Here is a 16,034-nt window from a genome sequence, read left to right as displayed (position 1 = left end):
TCCCAAATTTTTAAGTCTACTGAGAGGACGTGTTGACATCTGAAGTGACTTAATGAGGTTTCTTTTCATTGTTTGCTTTTCTTAAGTCTCCTTGTGTCTGAACATTTTAGGTCATTTACAGCAAATACACTGACCTGGTTCCAAAGGAGGTTATGAATGCAGATGACCCAGACCTGCAAAGGCCCGATGAAGAAGCTATTAAAGAGGTAACGGGGAAATTGATGTATTTGATGACTATTTACATCCTGATTAACTTCCAAACTCTCAATGTGATGTTTCCTATTTCAGATAACAGAAAAGACAAGAGTAGCCTTAGAAAAATCTGTATCACAGAAGGTTGCTGCAGCCATGCCAGTTCGGGCAGCTGACAAACTGGCTCCTGCTCAGTATATCCGGTATGAGTCTTGCCAAGAAGACTTAGTTTCATTTTGGACTTGATTCAGCTTGGGGAGTCACTAACCCACTTAGCAACTATTATAATGCATTGTTTTGAATAATGACTTGAAGCCTGTCTATTCTCTTTACAGACAATTGAAAGCAGAATTTAAGTTGTCCACTTTGGTTTTTGTTTGTTTATTTGAGATAAGCACTCTCTGTTGCCCAGACTGGAGTGCAGTGACACCCTCACAGCTCACTGCAGCCTGACCTCCTGGGCTCAAGTGATCCTCCTGCCTTGATGCCAGGTACTAGCCTGACTTCCTGGGCTCAAGTGATCCTCTTGCCTTGATGCCACCGTACCTGGCTATATTTTAATGTTTTGTAGAGACGAGGTCTCACCATGATGCTCAGGCTGCTTTTGAACTCCTGGACCCAAGTGATCCTCCTGCGTTGTCATCCCAAAGTGCTAAGATTACAGACGTGACCCACCACACTTGGCCTCTTTTTATGCTTTTTTTTTTTGAAGACAGAGTCTTGCTCTGTTGCCCAGGCTGGAGTACAATGGTGTGATCTTTGCTCACTGCAATCTCTGCTTCCCAAGAGATTCTTCTGCCTCAGCCTCCCGAATAGCTGAGATTACAGGTGCCCGACATCATGCCCAGCTAATTTTTGTATTTTTAGTAGAGACAGGGTTTCACTGTGTTGGCCAGGCTGGTCTCAAACTCCTGACCTCAAATGGTCCACTCTCTTCGGCCTGCCAAAATTCTGGGATTACAAGCGTGAGCCACCGTGTCCAGCCTATGCTATATTTTTGTTTTTGTTTTTCTTTTTCTTTTCTTTTTTTTTGAGACAGAGTCTCTCTCTGTCACCCAGGCTGGAGTGCAGTGGCATGGTCTTGGTTCACTGCAACCTCTGCCTCCTGGGTTCAAGTGATTCTCCTGCCTCAGTCTTCCAAGTAGCTGGGATAGCAGGCATGTACCACCATGCTCAGCTAATTTTTGTATTTTTAGTGGAGACGGGGTTTTACCATTTTGGCCAGGCTGGTCTCAAAACTCCTGACCTCAGATGATCCGCCCACCTCAGCCTCCCAAAGTGCTGGGATTACAGGCATGAGCCAACTGGCCTGGCCCTATGCTATTTTCAAAATACATTTTTTGTTCTTAGACATTAACAGTCACTTGTATATGATCTAAATCACAATTATTATTTATAGTTTTCCATTTATGGGTAATAGATATCTTTATAATACTTCTAAATTTTGAGGCGTTTCACTTGACTGAATCTTTGCAGAGAGAGATGAATCACATACAGATAGATATTAAGGGAAAATTCAGAGCTCGTAGGGCTGCTGTTACTATTCTTTTCTCTGTTTTATAACCTATGATTAATCAAAAACTGCTAACTGTAAGTTGCCTGCTGGGATTATTGTGAGTGTTTTTTCCCCAGATGCAAGCATACCAAATAGGTACTGTTTTCTAAACTGCTTATCTGTGAAACTGAACACTGCATCTTCGATGTTGGAAAATGTATGAGGATGGGTTATCTGCACACTAACACCACTCAAGTTTGTATTTTGTCTGCAACTCATAATTTCTGTTCTTTTATCTCTCTTGCTGTCTGCTTTGTCTAAATATTTTGTTAATTTTCTATTAATACTTTGCGAAAGGAATTGAAAATGTAGTCTAGCTTAAGGTTGTAACAGAAGGAAAATGCCTTCTGAAAGCTTGAACTAGTTACACCTTTAGTTTTTATCTGCTTTCTTCAGATACACACCATCTCAGCAAGGAGTGGCTTTCAACTCTGGAGCTAAACAGAGGGTTATTCGGATGGTAGAAATGCAGAAAGATCCAATGGAGCCTCCAAGGTTCAAGTAAGTAAAAAGAAGGAGGCTACTAATACACACAAACACATGGATGAATCTCAAAACAATTAGGCTGAGTGAAGGAAGCAAGGCAAAAACAAGTACATACAATACGATTCCATTTATATAAAACCCTAGGAAATGCAAACTAACCTGTAGTGACGAAAGATCAGTGATTGCCTCTGGGGAAGGAGGTAGGGACAAAGAGGAGATGGGAGGGACAAGAGGAATAGGCAAGGGGCAAGCAGAAACTTCTGGGGATGACAGGTATGTTCACTATCTTGATTATTTGTGTCAAAATCTAATCAAATTGTATACTTTAAATATGTATAGTTAATTAAATGTCAATTATCTCAATAAAGGTGCTTTTTAAAATGAAAAAAGTTACATTATTCTGCAAAATGACAATAATGTTGGGAGGTGGGGTGAGTAACAATGATGACAAAGTTGGCCATATTTTATTCATTGTCATAGTGGAGTGGTAAGTGCATATCATTATACAGTCTCGGTTTTTATCTATGTTTGAAACTTTTATGCAAGAAAAAAGAGGAGGGGAGACTTGATGTGATGACTAAAAGGGAGGAAAGTATATCACTCTGTGGTTGTGTTTTGATTTATACTTCAGGATTAATAAGAAAATTCCCCGGGGACCACCTTCTCCTCCTGCACCTGTCATGCATTCTCCTAGCCGAAAGGTATTCTTTGCTGTAATATAAAATCTTTTTTTCTACTCATGATTATTAGTTTTATAGATAATTTCCCTATACCTATACAGGTACGTGTCACCACACTGACTTGTAGTTTCTTTTTTTATTTTTCAAGATGAAGTATCAAGAATGCTTATGAGAATTTATATAACATGTTAGCTATAAGTTTTGTTATTAGTAACCCAAATCCTACTTTTAATGGAATGGACAGGGTATGCTGTTGCACTTAAAAAGATGTTACAGGAAGTGAATATATTGGTTCATTAGGTCTCTGATAATTTGACTTTTAAAATATGTTTTGTTACCTCAAAGAACAGTTTTTCATCCAAAAGAAGTCACATTGGCTGGGCACAGTGGCTCACGCCTGTAATCCCAGCACTTCGGCGGATTATCTGAGGTCGGGAGTTTGAGACCAGCCTGACCAACATGGAGAAACCCCATCTCTACTGAAAAAAAAAAAAACACACACACACACACAAAATTAGCCGGGTGTGGTGGCATATGCCTGTAATCTCAGCTACTGGGAAGGGTGAGGCAGGAGAATCGTTTGAACCCGGGAGACAGAGGTTGCAGTGAGCCAGGATCACACCTTTGCACTCCAGCCTGGGCAACAAAAACGAAATTCCATCTCAAAAAAAAAAAAAAACAGTCATGGGAAAATACTAGCCAACATTTATAGCTGTCAAAAATAATTTCTAGATTATTTTCCATTTTTCACAGTACTTCAAAGTTATTAATAGAATTAATGATACACTAAACTAGTGCTAGCAAACAAATGGATTGTTGGCCTTTCACTATGTATGTGCATATGTCAGTGTATATGGAGCTGTCTTTGAAGATAAAGATTATACTTAGATTACTTTGTAGACTATAAATCTAACCCTGTCTCTTCTTTCACTCTTAACTCAGATGACTGTAAAGGAACAACAAGAGTGGAAGATTCCTCCTTGTATTTCTAACTGGAAAAATGCAAAGGTAAGTAAGTTGTAAAAAACATCAGTCTCTATTAGTACTGTAACCTACTGGAAAACACCAAAAAAAGAACTACAGCCTAGGTAACTGTAATTGAAACAACACATTGCTTAATTGAGGATTTTCAAAACAGAATGCCCAAATTGGTGACTTTTTTAATGTAATAAAAATGTTAGTATGCCAGGCACATGAATACCATGTCAGTTCTTATTTTTGTTTTGTTTTGTTTTGGTTTGGTTTTGAAACAAAGTCTCTTTCTGTCACCAGGCTGGAGTACAGTGGCACAATCTCGGCTCACTGCAACCTCCGCCTCCCAGGTTCAAGCGATTCCCCTGACTCAGCCTCTTGAGTAGTTGGGACTATAGGTGCATGCCACCATGCGCAGCTAATTTTTTATATTTTAGTAGAGACAGGTTTCACCATGTTGGCCAGGATGGTATCAATCTCCTGACCTCGTGTTATGCCCACCTCAGCTGCCCAAAGTGCTGGGATTACAGGCGTGAGCCACCACGCCTGGCCCCACGTCAGTTCTTTTAGTGAATTGTAGCTAGCAGAAGCACATAGAGAAGGAATAAGTAGAATAAAGTGCCGTATAAATACAAGATGGTATTTAGAAACTCAAATTTATATCTAAAAATTATTTCTAAAAGAAACTGGTATAAAAGATTATATGACAAAAGAACAGAAGTTTGGTTAAGTGCTTTAATTTTCAACTACTTGGCTCTGTAGTAGTGAAGACTTAAGCTATGTATTTCTAATAATTGCCAAAACTTCCAGGAATTGTTAAGAATCTATTGATTGTGGGATACATTTTCTAATCACTCTTTCCTCTTCCCTGAATCATAGTTCATGATTTTATTTATTATTTATTATTTTTTTTTTTGAGACGGAGTTTTGCTCTTGTTACCCAGGCTGGAGTGCAATGGCGCGATCTCGGCTCACCGCAACCTCTGCCTCCTGGGTTCAGGCATTTCTCCTACCTAAGCCTCCTGAGTAGCTGGGATTATAGGCACACGCCACCATGCCCAGCTAATTTTTTGTATTTTTAGTAGAGATGGGGTTTCACCATGTTAACCAGGATGGTCTCGATCTCTTGACTTCGTGATCCACCCGCCTCGGCCTCCCAAAGTGCTGGGATTAATGATTTTATTTTTGATGAAGAAGACCATTAAGTTTCTTAAGGGAATTTAGGTACTCATCCTAAAACAAAGAATTTGTTGGCTGGTCTGATTTAATAATATGTAACTGGGTAGTATCTTGAGCTGGTTCTGTAACACTTCATTTTATTATGAGACTGTGGACTAAAGGACAACATTTAAGAGGCTAGTCAGAAATCTGGAAAATAAAGCTAAGCCTGAAACTTAACATAGATATTCAAGCATAGTTCTTGAGTTACTGAGATGCAAAGTTTTATAATGTAGAATTTTAGTTGTCTATCAAACCTTTTTTTTTCCTTTTTTTTTTTCTTTTCTTTCTTTTCTTTTTTTTTTTCTTTTCTTTGAGACAGGGTCTCACTCTGTTGCCTAGGCTGGATAATCATGGCTCACTGCAGCCTCAACCTCCCAGGCTCAGATGATCCTCCCACCTCAGCCTCCCGAGTAGTTGGGACCACATGTGTGCACCACCATGCCTGGCTACTTTTTTGTATTTTTGGTAGAGACTGGGTTTTTCCATGTTGCCAGGCTGGTCTTGAACTCCTGGACTCAAGCAATCCACCTGCCTTGGCCTCCCAAAGTGTTGGGATTACAGGCTTGAGTCACTGTGCCCAGCCTTTTTTTTTTCTATATACTAAAACTTCAGGGTTCTAAGAATATAACAGATCATTAAGACAGTAAAGCAGATTTAACTTATATAAATGCCAAGATTATAGTGATTTATTCTACCTTTATTTGACTGTTATGTTTACTTGAGGAGCAGCTATCGAACTGTTTGACAATGACTTCTTTTTATTATAATCCACAATTATTAATACAAGTATTTAGTTTTCCAAAGCTTGGGTTCTGAAATCCTGTTGTCTGAGTTTAAATCCTAGTTCATCCACTTATTAACAGTATGACCTTGGGGATGTTACCAAAGCATCAGTGAAATGGACACAATAATGTTAGAAGCTTTATAGAGTTATTGTGAAGGTTAAATGAGACCATAGGTGTGTTTGATCTTCTACATAAAGCACTCATTGATAGCTGCTGTTGTTTTGCATCATTGTGAAGAAAGATATAAGGAAAAAGAACCTCCAGTTAAGTGGTTCTCAAAATGTGGGCATATTTAAATTTAATTTTAGCCAGGTTCGGTGGCTCATGCCTGTAATCCCAGCACTTTGGGAGGCCGAGGGTGGATCACCTGAGGTCAGGAGTTCAAAACCACCCTGGCCAACATGGTGAAACCCCGTCTCTACTAAAAATACAAAAATTAGTCAGGCATGGTGGTGCATGCCTGTAGTACCAGCTACTCGGGAGGCTGAGGCAGGAGAATCACTTGAACCCAGGAGGCAGAGGTTGCAGTGAGCTGAAATCACACCACTGCACTCCAGCCTGGGTGACAGAGCAAGACTTCATCTCAAAAATAAGTAAATTAAATTAATTTAACTTTAAGCACTTCTGTGACTGGGTTTTCTGTCTGCTTTCATACTAGGGTTATACAATTCCATTAGACAAACGTCTGGCTGCTGATGGAAGAGGACTACAGACAGTACACATAAATGAAAATTTTGCCAAACTGGCCGAAGCCCTCTACATTGCTGATCGGAAGGTTGGTTGGTTATCATTTAATGCTCTTGTTACTTTTAAAATCTGTTCTTTATTACCTAAGGTACTGATAATTTAACTATAGTACTAAGCACCTAGAGAGTCTCACCTATGGTATGCATGTCAGAGATGACAGCTACTAATTGGCGGCTCTGTGTATGCTCCCAGCCTTTGTAGATGTGTACACACACCCCACAGTGGTGATCCAGCTCCCTCACAACATGCCAGAATAATGATTTGCTAGGATGATCCATTTTATGAAGATTGCTAGGTTTCATAATTCTTGATTGCAAATTTTCCTCTATGTTACATGTCCCCCAAAAGGGCAGTTGCAGGAAAAGGCAGATAAACATTCTGATGAATTGAATGCTACATAAAATGGCATTCATAGCATTGGCCATCTATTAATATTATATATTGTATTAAATATTACGGAATTAGGCTGGGCACAGTGGCTCACGCGTATAATCCCATCACTTTGGGAGACCGAGATGGGTGGATTGCTTGAGGTTGGGAGTTAGACCAGCCTGGCCAACGTGGTGAAACTCCACCTCTACTGAAAATACAAAAATTAGCAGGGTGTGGCATGCACCTGTAATCTGAGCTACTTGGAAGATTGAGGGAGGAGAATCGCTTGAACCTGACAGGTGGGGATTGTGGTGAGCCAAGATTGCACCACTGCACTCCAGCCTGGGCAACAAAGTAAGACAGTTCATCTCAAAAATATATATATAAATATTATGGAATTGATATGTGATGTTGAAGTTCACACACGATAGCATGTGTTTAGAACATAGAAAACTATGTCTTCTGTATCACAGTGAGTTGTCTAGCAGATGTAAGTTAAGATTTTATCTTGAGTTGACTTGCTTAATTTTGAAAATGTAACCAGTCCCTTTTTATTTATTCATTTATTTTTGAGATGGATCTAACTATGTTGCCAGGCTGGTCTCAAGCTCCTGAGCTTAAGCAGTCCTTCCACCCTGGCCTCCCAAAGTGCTGGGATTACAGGAGAGAGCCACTACACTTGGCTTTAATTTTGTTTTTTAGATTGTTTCTGAGAAAGCATTAGTGAACTACTTGACTTACAAGATTAATTGTGGTCACTATAGTTTCATTCACTAAAATATTCCCAGAGAAAAAAGCTGACCTTGCAGTGTCTTCCAGGCAGGTTATCTTTTAGTGGAAAAGAATCTTTGTTTTAATTAGCAATAACAAATCTGAATTCTGTATAATTGCTCTTACCAGCCAGATGTTAGGGAGTTGGATGATAGCTATAAATATTTATCCTGTGATAGTGTCCTGTTTAACAATATGACTTTACTAACAGGCTCGTGAAGCTGTGGAAATGCGTGCCCAAGTAGAGAGAAAAATGGCTCAAAAAGAAAAGGAAAAACATGAAGAGAAACTTAGAGAAATGGCCCAGAAAGCCAGGGAGAGAAGAGCTGGGATCAAAACTCATGTGGAAAAAGGTATGACATTCTCATTACTGAATTGAATTTACTTGGTGAACAAAATATATCTCATTTTAGAAAATCTTCTTTTCCTACTGCATATAAAGTAGGTACATATAAACAAAATGTAGATACTTCAGATATAGTTTAGAAATGGAGAGTAATCTGTGCGTTAGTAAGCTGAAGCAACAGGAGATAAGAGTATATGTTTAAAGGTGGGCCTTCAGTTTGGGACTGTACCAGAAGCTTTTAAACTTCTGAGCAATATACTTTTAAACTTCTGAGCAATATACTCAAATGATAGGCTTGATTTTTCTCTTATTTTAATCTCAAAACTTAAGAGAAATTAGGTCTATAACTGAATAATTCAGCTCCCTCATATGGTAAAATAATCCAGAGTTTTTCTGTCTTGTAGGCTAATGCTTTTCTAATCATTAAATCTTCCAGTATTTTCTCTCTGGCTTTACTTAGTGGTCTACATTGGTGTATTAATTCAATTGAAGTAGGAAGATGAATCCTAATTGAAATTTTGTAAGGGTGGTTTTTCTTGCATTACTAAATTCTTACCTAGTACATTTATTCATTCTTTCATTTATGTAGTTCATATTGAGCGTCTGCTGTGTGCAGGATTCCCTTTTAGACGTAAGGGGTTTTTGCTAGACAGTGGATGGGGGAATGGGATATAACAGTTAACATTCTAGTGAGTGTAGACAGACAAAAGTTAATCATGTAGTATAGTAAAAGGTAGTAATTGCTGTGGAGGAAAAACAATACAGGGAAGGAGGATATAAAATTGCCAGAAGGTGAGAGTGGTCAAGAGCCCTCACTTCTGAGATAGTACTTTTAGCAGAAATACTTGAAGGAAGTAAGGAAGCAAGCCATGTGCATATCTGGGGGAAGAGCATCCCACAAAGAAGGGCCAGCAAGTACAAGGCTCTGAAATGGGACTATGCCTAGTGTGGCTCAAGGAAGAGCAGGTAGGACAATAAGGCTGGATTATATGAGAAAGAATGGGATAAGTAGGAGATGAGGTGTCAGAATAGTTAGGGCAGGTGGGAAGAGTAGTGGCCAGATTATGTTTGGCCACTGCTTAACCATTGTAAAGATAAACCTTCTACTTCAAGTGAAAAGGGAAGCAATTGCAGGGTTTTGAGTAGAGTGATGTGATCTGACATACTGTTTTCTAGCTTCATTGAGGTATAATTGGCAAATAAAAATTGTATAAAGTATACAACAAGATGTTTTAGTATACACTGTGAAGTGTTCCCCGGTGTCTAGCCAGTTAACTTACCAATCACCTCTTATAGTTAATTTTTAAATTTTTTGGTGAGAACATAATAAGATCTACTCTCTTATGTTACTGGATGGAAAGTCTCGACTGTTGTCAAAAAAAAAAAAAAAAAAGATCTACTCTCTTAGCAAATTTCAAATATACAATGCAGTATTGTTAACTATAGTTACCATACAGTATATTAGATCTCCAGAATTTACTCATCCTGCATAAATCAAACTTTGTACTATATGACCATTTCCCCTAACATATATTTTTAAAAGACCTCCCTGGCTGCTGTCTTAAAAATACATTACTGTGAAATGGGCATGGGTTAATGCCTTCCAAATAAACTATAAGAGATATGGTAACAAGTGGTAGCGAAAACATGGTCAGATATTGGATGTATTTTGGTGGTAGAGTTGACAAAATTTGTTTGTGGATTAGATGGAGATACAAAAAAAAAGTAGGAGTTAAGGATGACTCTGCACCTGGCCTTTCCTGCTATTTTATTATGAAAATTTTCAAACATACAGAAAAGCTAAAAGAATTATATAATGAACACCCATATCTCCTACCACTTAGTGTACGCTTAATTTTTTTTTTTTAACAATTAACATTGCTCCCATGAAAGAAAAGCTCAGGACTTGACAGCTTCACTGCTGAATTCTTCCAAACATTTAAAGAACTAAATAGCAATTGTACTCAAACTATTCCAAAAAATTGAAGAGAAGGGAATGCTTCGAAATTTATTCTACAAAGCCATTAGACAAATATACAACAAATAAGAAAACCACAGGCTAACATCCTTGATAGTTATAGATGTAAAAATCCTTAACAAAATTCTAACAAACAGAATTCAACAAGACATTAAAAAATCATTCATCATAATCAACAGAACTATCCTTCATCCCAAGGATGCAAGGATGATTCAGTATATGCAAATCAGTAAGTGTGATACATCATAATAGAACTAAGAATAAGAACCATAGCATCATTTCAGTAGAACCCGAAAAAGCATTTGATAAAATTCAACATCCCTCCATGATGAAAACGATCAATAAAGTGGGCTTAGAAGGAACATACCTAAATATATATATATATATATATATTTTTTTTTTTTTTTTTTTGAGACGGAGTTTTGCTCTTGTTACCCAGGCTGGAGTGCAATGGCACGATCTCGGCTCACCACAACCTCCGCCTCCTGGGTTCAGGCAATTCTCCTATCTCAGCCTCCTGAGTATCTGGGATTACAGGCACGCGCCACCATGCCCAGCTAATTTTTTGTATTTTTTTTTTTTTTAGTAGAGACGGGGTTTCACCATGTTAACCAGGATGGTCTCGATCTCTTGACCTCGTGATCCACCCGCCTCAGCGTCCCAAAGTGCTGGGATTACAGGTGTGAGCCACCACGCCCGGCCCATACCTAAAAATATTTAAAGCCACATATGACAGACCCACAGCTGACATTATACTGAATGGAGAAAAATTGAAAGTCTTTACTCTGAGATCTGGAACAAGGCAAGGGTGCCCACTTTCACCACTATAATTCCACATAGGACTGGAAGTCCTTGACAGAGGAATGTAGGCAGGAGAAAGAAATAAAGGGCATCCAGATTGGAAAGGAAGGCCAGGCACAGTGGCTCACACCTGTAATCCCAGCACTTTGGGAGGCTGAGGCAGGTGGATCACTTGAGGTCAGGAGTTCAAGACCAGCCTGGCCAACAGGGTGAAACCCTGTTTCTACTAAAACTACAAAAATTAGCTGGGTATGGTGGGGCTCACCTATAATTCCAGCTACATAGGACGCTGAAGCACAAGAATTGCTTGAGCCTGGGAGGCAGAGGTTACAGTGAGCTGAGATCATGCTACTGCACTTCAGCATCGGCAACAAAGCAAGACTCCATCTAAAAAAACAAAACAAGGAAAACATCAAATTATATTTCGTCAGAGACAGTATGATCCTATATTTAGAAAAACCTAATGATGCCAACCAAAAAACTTAAAACTGTTAAATCAGTAACATTACAAGATACAAAACCAACATACAAAAATTATAGCATTTCTATATACAAATAGCATACTCAAGCTGAAAAACAAAAAGGCAGTCCCATTTATAATAGCTACAAAAAACTACCTAGGAATAAACTTTTTTTTTTTTTTTTTTTTTTTTTTTTGAGATAGTCTCACTCTGTTGCCCAGGCTGGAGTGCAGTGGCGCAGTCTTGCCTCACTGCAACATCTGCTTCCTGGGCTCAAGTGATTCTCATGTCTCAGCCTCCCGAGTAGCTGGGACGACAGGCACGCGCCACCACCCCTGGCTATTTTTTTTTATTTTTAGTAGAGATGGGGTTTCACTACATTGGCCAGGCTGGTCTTGGACGTCAAGTGATCACCCACCTTGGCCTCCCAAAGTGCTGGGATTATAGGCACAAGCTACCATCCCCGGCCTCATAAGAATAAACCACAGAAATGAAAGATCTTCACAAAGAAAATGATATAAAAGACTGATGAAAGTAATTGAAGAGGAGGCTGGGCATGGTAGCTCACACCTGTCATCCCAACACTTTGGGAGGCCAAGGCAGAAGGATTACTTGAGGTCAGGGGTTCAAGACTAGCCTAGGCAACATTCAACATATATCCTATGTGTCTCTTTTTTTTTTTTTTTCTCGTTCTAAGTACGACACAATAGCACCCTATCTCTTTTAAAAAAAAAAAAATTTTTAAAGACATTGAAGAAACTTTACATAGTAAGTGGAAAGATAGCCCATGCTCATGAATTGGAAAAATTAGTATTGTTAAAACGTTCATCCTACCCAAAGCTAGCTATAGATGCAATGCAATCCCTATCAAAATACCAATGACATTCTTCACAGAAATAGAAAAACAATACTAAACTTTGTATGGCACCACAAGAGACCCCAAATAACCAAAGCAATCCTGAATAAAAAGAACAAAACTGGAGGCATCACACTGCCTGGCTTCAAAATATACTACAAAGCTGTAGTAACCAAAGCAGCATGGTACTGCCATAAAAACAGACACATAGACCAGTGGAACACAATAGAGAACCCAGAAATAAATTTATTGGTTGTAAATGCATGGAATATTTGTTTGTTTGGAGACAGGGTCTCACTTTGTCATCCAGCCTGGAGTGCAGTGGTGTAATCTTAGCTCACTGCAACCTCTGCCTCCCAGGCTCAAGCTGTCCTCCCGCTTCTGCCTCCCAAGTAACTGGGACTAAGGCATGCACCACCATGCCTGGCTAATTTTTGTATTATTTGTAGAGATGGGGTTTTGCCATTTCCAGGTTGGTCTTCAACTCCTAGCCTGAGTGATCCATCCGCCTCAGCCTCCCAAGGTGCATTACAGACATGAAACCCACTGTGCCCAGCCCATGCATGGATTTTTTAACAATGATGCCCAAAGCATACATTGGGGAAAGGATAGTCTCTTCAGTAAATAATGCTGTGAAAACTGAATATTCACATGCAAAAGAATGAAAATAGACACCTATTTCTTATCACATACAAGAATCACATTAAAATGGATTAAAGACTTAAATGTAAGGCCTGAACTATGAAACTACTAGATTAAGACATTGGGACATGCTTCATTCAGAACATTGGTCTGGGTAAAGATTTTTTGGGTAAAATCACAGAAGCACAGACAGCAAAAGCAAAAATAGACATATGGGATTGTGTCAAGCTAAAAGGCTTCTGCACAGCAAAGAGTCAACAAAGTGAAGAGGCCACCTACAGAATGGAAGAAAATGGTTGCAAACTATCCATTTAAGAAAGAATTAATAACCAGAATATACAAGAACTCAACTTAATAGCAAAGAAACTAGATAATCTGATTTTAAAATGGGCAAATGATCTGAATGGAGAGTCTCGAAAGAAGACATACTTAAGGCCAACAGGTATATGAAAAAATGTTCAGCATCACTAATCATCAGGGAAATTCAAATCAAAACCACAGTGAGCTATTATGTCAACCCAGTTAAAAATGGCTATCATCAAAAAGGCAATATCAGATGCTGGCAGGGATACAGAAGGGGGAACGCTAGCTAGTACATTGTTGGTAAGAATCTAACGTAGTACAGCCACTATGGAAAAGAGTATGGCAGTTCTTCAAAAAACTGAAAATAGAGCTACCACATGATCCAGCAGTTCACTGCTGGTTATATATCCAAAAGGAAATCAGTATATCAGAGGGATATCTGTACTCCCATGTTTACTGCAGCATTCTTTACAATATTTAAGATATGGAATCAAGTTATGTGTTCAGTAGATGAATGGATAAAGAAAATGTGGTCTGTATATACAATGGGATATTACTCAGCCATAAAAAAGAATGAAATCATGTAATTTGCAACAGTGTGGATGGTACTGAAGGTTATTAAGTGAATAAGACAGGCACAGAAATACAGATACTGAATCTTCTCAGTTGTATGTGGAAGCTAAAAAAGTTGGTCTCAAGGAAGTAGAGAGTAGAATGGTGGTTACCAGTGGTTGGGAAGGATGCTGGGGATGGGAAATGAAGAGAGATTGGTTGATGGTAGAAAGAGTAAGTTCTGATGTTCCTAGCACAGTGGGGTGAATAGTTAATGATTATTTATTGTATATTACAACATAGTTAGAAGATTTAGAATGTTCCCAACACAAAGAAATGATAAATGTTTGAGGCGATGGATATCCTAATTACTGATTTGTTAACATATTTTATGCATGGATCAAATATCATATATGCCCCATAAATATGTATAATTATTATATCAATAAAAGTTAATTTTAAAAGCAATTAACATTGCCAGGTTTGCTTTATCACATATTTGCCCATCTTTATATCCATCTCTAGAATTCACATTCAAAAATTAAATACTGTTTATTAGACTTAAATTAATTGCAAGTAAGGTTTAAAAGGCTGAACGTGACTACAAAGAAATCTGGAATTTTCTCTCTAAGGTTAAAGAATATTCTCTCATTCAAAATATTGACTGGGCACGGTGGATCACTTGAGGTCAGGAGTTCAAGACCAGCCTGGCCAACATGGTGAAACCTCATCTCTACTAAAAATAAAAAATTAACCCAGCATGGTGGTGTGTGCCTGTAATCCCAGCTACTTGGGAGGCTGAGGCAGGAGAATCACTTGAACCTGGGAGGCGGAGGTTGCAGTGAGCTGAGCTCACACCACTGCACTCCAGCCTGGGCAACAGAGCAAGACTTTGTCTCAAAAAAACCAAACAGGCCTGGCACGGTGGCTCATGCCTGTAAATCATTTTGGGAGGCTGAGGTGGGCAGGTCACCTAAGGTCAGGAGTTCGAGACCAGCGTGACCAACATGAAGAAACCCCATCTCTACTAAAAATACAAAATTAGCTGGGCATGGTGGCACATGCCTGTAATCCCAGCTACTCGGGAGGCTAAGGCAGGAGAATCTCATGAACCTGGGAGGCAGAGATTGTAGTGAGCCGAGAACACACCATTGTACTCCAGTCTGGGCAACAAGAGCCAAATTCGGTCTCAAACAAACAAAATATTAATGGGGCTGGGTGCAGTGGCTCACATCTGTAACTCCAGTAGTTTGGGAGACCTAGGTGGAAAGATCACAAGAGCCCAGAGTTTGAGGCCAGCCTCGACAACATAGCGGGGCTGCATCTTTACAAAAAAAATTTAAAAGTCAGGCATGGTGGCACACACCTGTGGTCCCAGGTATTTGGGAGGATGAGGCAGGAGGATCACTTGAATCTAGGAGGTTGAGGCTGCAATGAGCCATGTTCATGGTATTGCACTCCAGCCTGGGTGACAGAATAAGACCCTGCCTCTTTTTTTAAAATACATATATATACACACATGCACACATATGCACATATATAGTAGATATTATAGTGAAGTACTTTTCAACTGTTCAAACAGAGGATGGGGAGGCACGTGAGAGGGATGAAATCCGGCATGACAGGCGAAAAGAGAGACAGCATGACCGGAATCTTTCCAGGGCAGCTCCTGATAAGAGGTAGGTGTTAAGATATGTACCAATCATGAACAGTGGCCTTTTTCTACCTTTCAGAGCAGAATTTTATAAAGTCTACTGAGATCAGTTTTGCTTCTCTCCCTTTCTTCTTTAATATAACTTAATAAATTAGCACTTAATTTTCTTGTTAACTACTTTGTCTTAGCTCTAGTTGACTGTCTCTGAAAGTAATCTTTTCTTCCATTACCTTAAGTCAGTTAGAATTGGTAATGATGGGAATATAGAAAAGGGAATTGAGATCAGGTTTGTGAAAAGGATGTAGTAGTAAATTTGGACTGTTTAGTCGGTTCTTTTCCTACCATAAATGGTGAGACATGAATTATATGCCTCTTCCTTTAGACAGGAAATAAGCTGTCATGCTTTTATTCAGATCATTTTATATGCATAGTACTGCATCTAGTACAATTGAGAAGAGCAGTTTTGAAAGAAGTGAAAATCACCTCATTCTTAGGAGTAGTTGAACTTACAGTTCAGAAAGACAGCTAGCCATAAAACAGTTTGAGAAAATCTGCAAAGCACTTTTAGTAAGTATAAATGTATAGAACAAACTAAATACATATATGAGGGCATAGTGTAAAGTAGGGAGGCTGAGGACTAAAAGTTCTGAAAAGTAGAGA

At 39.0% G+C, this 16,034-nt stretch overlaps 1 protein-coding gene across 2 annotated transcripts in view; it reads left to right on the top strand.

The window, feature by feature from the left end:
* The window catches only part of SNW1 (SNW domain containing 1), a 39,420-nt gene that overhangs the window by 18,144 nt on the left and 5,242 nt on the right, over positions 1-16,034 (top strand). Inside the window, exons 4-11 of one of the 2 annotated variants that reach the window (XM_012476835.2) lie at positions 111-206; positions 289-395; positions 2,144-2,248; positions 2,865-2,934; positions 3,856-3,921; positions 6,550-6,666; positions 7,993-8,134; positions 15,303-15,399. In XM_012476835.2, coding sequence (XP_012332258.1) covers positions 111-206; positions 289-395; positions 2,144-2,248; positions 2,865-2,934; positions 3,856-3,921; positions 6,550-6,666; positions 7,993-8,134; positions 15,303-15,399 — 800 coding nt within the window. The remainder of the gene's footprint in view (positions 1-110; positions 207-288; positions 396-2,143; positions 2,249-2,864; positions 2,935-3,855; positions 3,922-6,549; positions 6,667-7,992; positions 8,135-15,302; positions 15,400-16,034) is intronic. The other variant, XM_064375073.1, reaches the window with a different exon arrangement.

This window comes from Aotus nancymaae, unplaced genomic scaffold (genome assembly GCF_030222135.1).
Source record: "Aotus nancymaae isolate 86718 unplaced genomic scaffold, 86718_ANA_hifiasm-v0.15.2.pri h1tg000011l, whole genome shotgun sequence".
Lineage (NCBI taxonomy): Eukaryota > Metazoa > Chordata > Mammalia > Primates > Aotidae > Aotus > Aotus nancymaae.
The sequence above is the reverse complement of the archived record's forward strand: the minus strand, read 5'-3'. Positions and strand labels throughout refer to the sequence as shown.